The 11,020-nt window shown below is 45.6% G+C and overlaps 1 protein-coding gene across 1 annotated transcript; it reads right to left on the bottom strand.

Moving 5' to 3' along the window:
- Positions 1 to 670: 670 nt before the first annotated feature.
- Positions 671 to 5,295, bottom strand: LOC138357118 (zinc finger protein 271-like). Its single transcript, XM_069313749.1, has one exon. It carries the CDS (start codon positions 2,477 to 2,479, stop codon positions 1,097 to 1,099), a length of 1,383 nt encoding a protein of 460 aa, XP_069169850.1. The 5' UTR covers positions 2,480 to 5,295; the 3' UTR covers positions 671 to 1,096.
- Between the last annotated feature and the right edge of the window lie 5,725 nt (positions 5,296 to 11,020).

Below are 11,020 nucleotides of genomic sequence, written 5' to 3'. Positions count from 1 at the left end.
ATGCACTTCTGTGCACCCCGGGAGGTAGAGCGAGGAGGGCAGCATCAAAAACTGTCATGAAAGGAGGAGGGGGGCTCGGGAAAGAGGAAAATCAGAGAGGTTGGAAAGAGTAACACAAAGGTAAAGAGGTTCCAAACAGCCTTGTCAAACTTCCACCTAGGGAAGGAGAGGGGAGGGTGAGAAGAAAAGAAAAGTGAGAAGGATGGGGAAAAGGTCACTTATGTAGGTCATCAAGAACCCGCCAGGTGAAGTCCATATAAAGAAGATGAGCAGAAAGATCAATACAGGAAAGGGTGGGGAATCAACATGAGTGGGTTTGCCAGAATTCACTAGTTATAAATGAAGAGAAGTGAGCACAAATGGTTCAAGAAGGCATCCCCGGGTGTTTGTCAGAATATCTCCCCAGAAGGTATGCTGACAGTTAAAATCATCCAAAAGGAGCACAGGCTCTGGTAAAGAGTCCAACAGGTGTTTAGGATCATGAAGAGAAAGCGTAAAATTTGTGGGGAGATAAACGGAACAGACTGTATACCATTTACTCACAAAGATACGGACCACAAAACACTGAATGGGTGACTGAAAAAGTCGGGGGATGAAGGGAATATCACGACAGATCAAGAGAGCAGTAGAGTTATGCGCAGTAAAAGCTGGAGGGGAAAAGAGAAAGTAATAACCATGCCAAGTAAGTTTTATTGTTTTCTTTTGGGAGGGAGTTCTTTGGTTGTTCTACCTCTTCCCCTCACTTCATTACACACGCAAATCACAATAGCGTGATGCTTCAATGAACAAATCCACAAGGGCCGTGACGAGGATTTGAACCGTCAGAAGAGGTAGAACGGCCTATTGACATAGCTAGAGTGCATGGGGGAGTTGTGTAAAACCCTGGTTTGTGTCTCGGAGAGGCTGCAGGATTCAAGTAAGTTCAGTAAAACTTCTGGTTTCAACTCTTTTTACCATGTCGTAGCTCAGTCAATATGGCAGCGTCTGCAATGATCTAAGACGTAGGTTCAAATCCTCGTCATGGTCCTTGTGGATTTGTTCATTGATGCATCACGCTATTGTGATTTCTGTGTGTTTTTGACAATATTCAAATGACTTACGCTGTATGAATCCTAATGTGCTTTATTAGATTTGATTTTTGTGAAAAGTCTTTTTGACATTCTGAACAGTGATATGGTTTCTCTCCTGTATGAATCCTCATGTGTGTTATTAGAGATGATTTTTGTTTAAAGTCTTTTTGACACTCTGAACAGTGATATGGTTTCTCTCCTGTATGAATCCTCATGTGTGTTATTAGATTTGATTTAAGTGAAAAGTCTTTTTGACATTCTGAACAGTGATATATTTTCTCTCCTGTATGAATCCTCATGTGTGTTATTAGAGATAATTTGTGTGAAAAGTCTTTTTGACATTCTGAACAGTGATATGGTTTCTCTCCTGTATGAATCCTCATGTGTGTTATTAGATATGATTTTTGTAAAAAGTCTTTTTGACACTCTGAACAGTGATATGGTTTCTCTCCTGTATGAATCCTCATGTGTGTTATTAGAGTTGATTTTTGTAAAAAGTCTTTTTGACACACTGAACAGTGATATGCATTCTCTCCTGTATGAATCCTCATGTGTGTTATTAGAGTTGATTTAAGTGAAAAGTCTTTTTGACATTCTGAACAGTGATATGGTTTCTCTCCTGTATGAATCCTCATGTGTTTTCTTAGATATGATTTTTGTGAAAAGTCTTTTTGACACACTGAACAGTGATATGCATTCTCTCCTGTATGAATCCTCATGTGTGTTATTAGATTTGATTTAAGTGAAAAGTCTTTTTGACATTCTGAACAGTGATATGGTTTCTCTCCTGTATGAATACTCATGTGTGTTATTAGATTTGATTTAAGTGAAAAGTCTTTTTGACATTCTGAACAGTGATATGGTTTCTCTCCTGTATGAATCCTCATGTGTGTTATAAGAGATGATTTTTGTGAAAAGTCTTTTTGACATTCTGAACAGTGATATGGTTTCTCTCCTGTATGAATCCTCATGTGTGTTATTAGATATGATTTTTGTGAAAAGTCTTTTTGACATACTGAACAGTGATATGGTTTCTCTCCTGTATGAATCCTCATGTGTGTTATTAGAGATGATTTTTGTGAAAAGTCTTTTTGACATTCTGAACAGTGATATGGTTTCTCTCCTGTATGAATCCTCATGTGTGTTATTAGATATGATTTTTGTGAAAAGTCTTTTTGACACACTGAACAGTGATATGCATTCTTTCCTGTATGAATCCTCATGTGTGTTATTAGAGATAATTTGTGTGAAAAGTCTTTTTGACATACTGAACAGTGATATGGTTTCTCTCCTGTATGAATCCTCATGTGTGTTATTAGATTTGATTTCCGTGTAAAGTTTTTTTGACACACTGAACAGTGATATGGTTTCTCTCCTTTATGAATCCTTGTGTGTGTGTTATTAGCCATAATTTATTTTTAAAGTCTTTCAGACACATTCTACAGTGATATGACTTTTCTCCTGAACGGTCACTTATTTATATTTTGATATTTTTTAAAGTAGTTTAGACAATGTATTTATTTTTTTTCTCTAAATGTTTTGTATGCTATTATGCGAGATGTTTTCATAATATAATTTTAAACATTCAACACTGATATTTTTCTTTTGAATAAATATTTGTACAGTTTTCTTGATTGTATAAACCTTTACAGCTATTTGATCCAAAAAGCAAGTATTATCTAATGAAATATTCTACATTTCATTAGTTAAGTCTTGTAGACAATTATTACTAGTATTTGTCTCCTTTATAAATTGTTGTGTTCTTTATAAATCTTAGTGATATATTTTTTATATAATTTTAAATGCATGAGCTTTTATTTATTACTAAAGCAAATATTGTTAAGAGATGCCAAAAACACTTGGACTGTCGGATACATAAATAATTCAAGTAACTACATAGTAATCAGTATAGAGTAACCAGAATAGAGCACACAGGTTATAGTGTTAACTCTGTTGTCAACAGATGACACTCAATATCAGATAAGCAATTGGAATAATCTAACTTTTGTAGGAATATAAAGCAATTTAATTACTTGTCAAAGACACAAGAGAATGGAAAAAAGTTACAATATGTAAACCACAGGTATTATTCATAAATAGTAAGATAATATTGTGCTTATTATATTATAAAATGTGCTAGACATAAAATATACTCTACAATATTTCCTGTGAATCAGCAAGTGTAAAAACAAACATACAAATCTACGTCTCCGCATGCGTTCACCAGCAGGAAAGTTAGTGTCCGTGTATAACTTTGTAAACATTACAAACAAATCTTGTGGCAATTTTTTTTTTTTTAAGATTTAGCAAAATGTCTTTGTATAGGAAAATTAAATATATTATAAATTTATTTATAATTATACTGTTTTATCATACTGTACATATAGCAACAGCAGAGAGGGATGGTTTATTATAAATACAGCCACAGTATTAAGATGTTTCACTACAGAACCTTATTATAAACATCACCACAGAACTGATGGATGTCTTATTATAAATATAACCACAGAACTGATGGATGTCTTATTATATATATAACCACAGAACTGAGGGATGTCTTATTATAAATATAACCACAGAACTGAGGGATGTCTTATTATAAATATAACCACAGCACAAGAGTCAGGTACAGTGGACCCTCATGTGGTCTGTCATTTGCAAAATATATGTATGTGATTTTTACAAGAACTTACTGATCCAATGTACCACGCACATTGTTATTTTTAAATCCCCTATACCATTCATGTACATATGTAAATAAATAAATAAATTCTGAGCATTAAGAACACTGATATATTATCTTATTTGGAGAGCCTTTTGAGCTTAAGAGCAAATTACCTAAGAAAAAATTCATAATTACTATACAGTATAAAGATTATTTATTTTAAATGCTTTCTCAACATTTACAATGGCTCACATAGGAGAAAAAGTATGTAATGTTTTAAAACTGAAAATATATATTAAACTTTTTTATATTAGAACCTGATTATAAAAATAATTAATTTGAAAATCTTAAAATGTTTTCTTGCCAAACAATAGTATTAAAAACAATACTGTACCACATACACAATGAACTAATAAATACTGAGATTATAAAATTAATGATACACCAAATTTAATTTAAATACACATTTTCTTTGTTACCATAGTGCATGAGATGTTAATAATGCATGACATATTGATAATACATATAGTCATTCACATGAGTGTGCTGAAGACAGTCTTACCCATCTACATGTAGTATTTCTTACACCATAATGTGTTTCATAATGCTGCTGACAACATGTATGCAGTATATCTGACAGTGTGTGTGGATGCTGACACTGCAGGTATTATTCAATACCACTGGGTCCTGACACAGCAGGTATTATTCAATACCACTGGGTCCTGACACTGCAGGTATTATTCAATACCACTGGGTCCTGACACTGCAGGTATTATTCAATACCACTGGGTCCTGACACTGCAGGTATTATTCAATACCACTGGGTCCTGACACTGCAGGTATTATTCAAAACCACTGGGTCCTGACACAGCAGGTATTATTCAATACCACTGGGTCCTGACACTGCAGGTATTATTCAATACCACTGGGTCCTGACACTGCAGGTATTATTCAATACCACTGGGTCCTGACACTGCAGGTATTATTCAATACCACTGGGTCCTGACACTGCAGGTATTATTCAAAACCACTGGGTCCTGACACTGCAGGTATTATTCAATACCACTGGGTCCTGACACTGCAGGTATTATTCAATACCACTGGGTCCTGACACTGCAGGTATTATTCAATACCACTGGGTCCTGACACTGCAGGTATTATTCAATACCACTGGGTCCTGACACTGCAGGTATTATTCAATACCACTGGGTCCTGACACTGCAGGTATTATTCAATACCACTGGGTCCTGACACTGCAGGTATTATTCAATACCACTGGGTCCTGACACTGCAGGTATTATTCAATACCACTGGGTCCTGACACTGCAGGTATTATTCAATACCACTGGGTCCTGACACTGCAGGTATTATTCAATACCACTGGGTCCTGACACTGCAGGTATTATTCAATACCACTGGGTCCTGACACTGCAGGTATTATTCAATACCACTGGGTCCTGACACTGCAGGTATTATTCAATACCACTGGGTCCTGACACTGCAGGTATTATTCAATACCACTGGGTCCTGACACTGCAGGTATTATTCTTCTGGTGACTGTAGGAGCTGTGAAAGAAAGGATTGAGAGATTACCAAGTCGTTTAAAGTCAACAAATACCAAATACAGAATCTTCGAAATCTAGTAAAGATTTCCCAAATAGGATTTTTTTTTTAATAATTCCAATACTATAATGGTTCTTTCTCCAAATAAAACAAAGATATACAGTATAGGTAAAATATATCAGCCAGCAGATTGTAAACAGGTACAAATCCCTGTGCACAGGAATCTTAGCAGATACAGTACATAGAAAAAGGCAAACATAATTCCAATCTACAAAAATGGTATCCGAGAAGACCCTCTAAATTATAAACCCGTATCATTAACAAGTATGGTAGTTAAAACATTAGAAAAAAATAGCTAACACCAAATGGGCTGATCCATTGTTGTTAACACAACAATGGGTAGAACACCTGGAGAATACAATAATGACATCATAATGGACAGACGGTATGGTTTTCGAACAGGAAGATTCTGTGTAACAAATTTACTTAGTTTTTATGAATCACAGAGATTCTACAGGAAAGAGATGGTTGGCCAACTGTCTATCTGGAACTAAAAGACCAGCATTGATGTAATGAAATGCCATCTTCTGGGTGAGACCAGAGGCTCCCTGGAGCTATCCGGACTGATATGAGTGAATTAGACCGTGGCATCAGCCAAGTGAATGGAGTTCTTAGGCCTAACAGGGACCACAAACCAGAACCTAGGCCCCCCTCAGAGTGGCACGAGGAGCAATGGCCTATAGAAAGCCTCGTGAGGTTGGAAGCATTCTATGTCTGCCATCGACCAAGACAGGCACCAAAGAAAGGTGGGTACCCCAAAGCAAACCCTATCTGATTAAAAAAACCAGCGTTGAATGTAATGAAACGCCATTTTCTGGGTGAGTCCCGGAGGCTCCCCGGAGCTATCCATGGCTGATATGGATACCCTAACTATTTTGCATCAGTCGATGTGGGTGGCGTTCTAGGCCTACCGGGGACCATGAGCCAGAACCTGGTCCCCCTCAGAGAGGCATGGGGAGCAATGGCCCATAGAATTGCACATGTGATTTGGAGCATTCTATATCTGCCATCGACCGGGACAGGCACCCAGAAAGGTAAGCGCCACAAAACAAACCCTTATTCTGGTTAACAACAAAAATCGACAAACGAGTGGACAGAACTCCCCCAGGAAAATGAACTAACAAGCATGATGTCACACGAGCCTCGCCGCCGCATGTCTGCACAACTCCCCCCTCCCCGGGAGGGGGAAGGGGGAGCCCCAGACCCCCGCGCCGGCGATCCCCGCCCCAGTTCTGAGGCTGGATATCAAAACCGCAAAAAAAAACGCCGACCGGAGGGCGGGAGGGTGCCGGGGAGCCTCCGGGACTCACCCAGAAAATGGCGTTTCATTACGTTCAACGCTGGTTTTCTGGGGGGAGCTCCTACGGCTTCCCGGAGCTTATTCACCAAAGACTACCTAAGAAAACAAGGGGACATACCCGGGAGGCGGTCGGTGAACCACACCTCAACACGAAGTTGAGACAACCCAAGGACCCCTCCGGAAAGCAGCAGGCACATCATTCGCTAGAAAAAGGGAGAACGGCTGCAGACGAAGAGACCTATGACCACGACCACAGGAGCCAAAAACCACTGCGCCTGAGAAGAGCATGAAGCTCTGCCACCTGACCCCCAGAGGCCAATGCCAACATAAAAAGAGAGCCGAGGCAAAGCCAACCTGAACCGAAGGAGCCACAACAACCAAGGAGAAGAAAAACAGGAGAGCACCCGGTCCAAAGACCAGAACGGTACAGGCAGTGCATGAGCAGGCCGGAGGTGAAACAATGCATGAGACAGCCTGCGAACCGGCACAGAAGGGACATCGATACCAAAAGCTAGCAGCAGAAACCAAGGTGCCAGACCCAGGAACGGCCCCAAGCGCCTCTACATCCTCCGCAAGCCAATCCTATGACAGCCCCAGGAGGGAAAAGAAAATGCAGGACCAAAACCAAAATGCCACAAGCATGCAAGTCCACCGCCACAAGTGCAGCCGACAGGGAAGGATCCCGCATAAGGAGCCTCCCCGCACCAACATCCCGCAGAAGGGCAGGAGCAAAAAGACTCATTAAGAGGAGCAAAATCGCCCCCAGGAAAATGAGTAGTGCCGAGACAGCGCTAAGAGAAGAGATATGAACAGAATAACAAGGCCAAACACCCAGAAACTGCCTGGAATAGGACCCACAAGCCCTAGAAAAGACCAGAGGGAAGCTCAACCGAATGACGACAGACGTACCAGAAAACGGGAAGGAGCAAAACCGTCCCGAACCTTCGAGAACAAAAAGAAGCAAACACAAAGGACGAAGGCACAAAAACCCCATCACACCCGAGACCAAAAGTCATGCAGAAACCCCAAGAAGAGGGGGACATGACGGAGAAGGCCCGTCCCGGAAAAAAAGGGGCGAAGACCGTAGAAAAACACCCACCGACAGGACAGAAGCAAAGGGCACAATGGACAAGGAAACCGAGCCCAGGGAGGGGCCGACGCCCACAAAGCACGTGCGGAAAGGGGGGAACAGAAAAACCCCACACTACAAAACCGCAAGCCCCGCCCAGAGGGGTAGAAATACCCCGGCGGGGACCAACGGGGCCTGAGGCCCCTCACGTTAGCCCCCCCCCCCCAGCCCCGGGAACCCACCCTGCAGGCCCTGGGGCCGAGCTGTCCCCCCAAAGCCCCAGCGTCAAGAAAAACCCCGGGGCAGCCGTGAAAAACACTAAGGAAGGGAGCCACTAGGCTCTGGAACTTGAACCAAAATCGGAGGATAGGCGAGGGGCGAGACGAAGACCCCAAGCTCATCCCCAGCCAGCTCAACGAGGCGAGGACAACGAGGACAGGACAGAGAATCCAAGGAACATGGAAAAACCAGGCCCGGCACAGCAAGACCGGCAAGGAAGGAGGGCCCCAGAAGGAGCACGGAAGGGCCGAACAAAATGCCACAACCAACCCCGACACGCAGCCGCAGTACCAAAACCACAGCAGAATGTCACCACACTCCCTGAGGAAGCAACAGAGAAGATAAAGATAAATCGGAACATGAGTGGCACACAAGGGGACACAGGCGGAAACCGAGCACCCAACTGAGCCACAGGGACGGTAGAAGAAACGTGTGCAGTGGAACAGGCAATCGAAGGAACACATTAGGCAGCCCAACTAGGGCTGTCCCCATACACAGCCCCAAGAGCAGAAACGAGAGCGCCCATGAAGCACAGAATCCGCTCGACAGGCAAACGACAGGGGAGAGGCAGAACCAAAGAGCCAGAACCCAATCCTGCAAGCACAAGGAGGCGAGCACAAAACGCCCTCGACACAGGAAAACGTACCACCGAACAGGCAACCCCACTGTTGCACCGTGGAACAAGGTGGAGGCGGGGCCCCGAACTCCAGCAAGGTTAGACAAGCATAGGAGAGGGGCAGGAGGAGTACAGGCAGGAGCCGTCTCAGAAGGGCCAAGAGGCCACCCGCAGACACCCGTGAACCGAGGAAGGAATCAGGTGGAGAGAACAAGAGCTGCCCTGTATGGGCTAATAGCCCTGCAGTAGGCACCTCAGGTGGTACGGTCCACGTTCTCAAGTATGTATGTACACCCATTCCTACTTCCAAAAACAAAAACAGCGTCAGGACGAAGGAGACGTCATACCGCACCAACCCACCTGCAGAACATAGGCTCTGTGGCCCATGACGCAAGCCTATGAGTCCGTAGCCGCCGGAGGCGGCCAGGGTGCCCATGCTGGAGAGGAGAAGGGGAGCAGCGAAGGAGGCTCCCCACCCTAGAATGCAGGGAAAAAACCTTGTGACTTCCCCACAGCGGCACTCCAGAACACCCCCAAAGCAACGGGGCACGGATTGTATTAAGAAAAGAGCGAGAGGCGAAGCCCCCTGAGAGAAATGGATGCAGAACACCACGTGTGCACACCGCCCGGAGCCAAAACAAACTCCCACGGCACATGCGCAGGACGCGAAAGAAAAGTAGCCCAACAAGGCGGCAAGGAGCCCAACCGGCGGCAAGGAGCCCAACCGGCGGCAAGGAGCCCAAACCGCTACAAGGAGCCCAAACTGCTACAAGGAGCCCAAACCGCTACAAGGAGCCCAAACCGCTGCAAGGAGCCCAAACCGCTACAAGGAGCCCAAACCGCTACAAAGGAGCGCAAACAGCTACAAGGAGCCCAAACAGCTACAAGGAACCAGTATGGAGGCAAATTCCGGGACACGCAGGAGGTAAGCCGCAAAGGCCAACTGCACCACAGGCGAAGAGATGCAGGTAGCCGAAAACCTCTGGAAGACAGAACCGAAAAACCACAGGGACACGGAACCGACCCAGGGAGGAGCAGAACCCAAGCCCAAATCGTACGCAGTACGGGGGAAAGAAAACCCCACTCCTCGCAACAGTAAGCCCCGCTCAGAAGAACGGAAATCCAGGCGGGGCGCAATGGAGCCCAAGGGCCCCCCCTCCCCAACCCCAGGAGCCTCTACAACAGGCCCCAGGGCCAAGTCGCCCTCCAAAGCCCCGGCCCCACAAGAAAAAGCCGGGGCAGCCGAGAGAGCTGGAAGAGAAGGGGCCCACTGGTTAGACCCCGGAGCATCGGCCGGAGGAACAGACTCAAATGCCTCCGCAGCTACCCCGGACGGGGCAACCCCCGAAACTGCCCAAGTCTCAGAACCTCTAACCCCGCCTCGACCCCGAAGCCTGCAGATGCGTAGGGGCCGGAAGCAGGAGGGAGAAAAACAAGGGGGAGTGGAAGGAACCAAGGCCGAAGGAACCAAGGCCGAAGCAACCAAAACCCCCAAGTCTGGGTCCCTACACAAAGCGGGGCAGCATCGTGGCGTCCGAGGAAGCGACAAACCCGAGCGCGTTGCAACAACCTACCTTGCAACGCGCGAGCTGCCTGCACCCACGGGAATTCATCAGCAGACTGGGTGAATGGAGTCACGAACAAGCAACAAAGCTCGCAGGACTCAGGGTCGAATGTGTCACCGACCCAACAGGCAGCATGACGGAGGCAAGAAACAAGGAGAGTCACCCTAAGACAAAGGGACAGAGCAACCCTCAACTCGCACAAAGCGAGAGGGGATGCAAGGGTCTCCACTATCGGACCCGAGAGCCCCTGGGGGGTTTCCCAGGGCTCCTAGACTGGGTCTGCTAAGGGTTATCCCAGGCAGGGCACTGCCAACTGGCGCCCCAAACTACCAAGCAAACTGCTAAAGCTGAACCCACGGGACGTGTCCACCCGTGAGGGCGAAGCAGGGGGGTGCCACCACACAAACAAACCTAATATAAGGGGGGAGGGGAACACAAGGGAGACCCCCCTACCAAGGTAAACAAGGGAGGAAAACCCCCAAACACTTGGGGCAGCTAAACGCCAAGCAGCAAAAAGCCAACAGAGGTAGACTCAAGGTGATTTGTGGAAGGCAACCCCAAGCCCCAAGGGTGGTACTTACAGGGCACTCAGGGAAGGTGACCCTAAGCACATGCAGGCCGAGTACCTGAGAATACTACTCCCAGCTCACACGACCACCGTAGGAGCAGCACTGCAAACAAGTCACAGCACTGAGACAAGACCGGAGCTGGAGCCACACGACCGTGCATTATCCCATCAGCCGAGGAACTGGGGCGGGGATCGCCGGCGCAGGGGTCTGGGGCTCCCCCTTCCCCCTCCCGGGGAGGGGGGAGTTGCGCAGACATGCGGCTCG

Source organism: Procambarus clarkii, chromosome 76 (genome assembly GCF_040958095.1).
Source record: "Procambarus clarkii isolate CNS0578487 chromosome 76, FALCON_Pclarkii_2.0, whole genome shotgun sequence".
In the NCBI taxonomy this organism is placed as follows: domain Eukaryota; kingdom Metazoa; phylum Arthropoda; class Malacostraca; order Decapoda; family Cambaridae; genus Procambarus; species Procambarus clarkii.
This window is presented reverse-complemented; position numbering and strand designations above follow the sequence as displayed.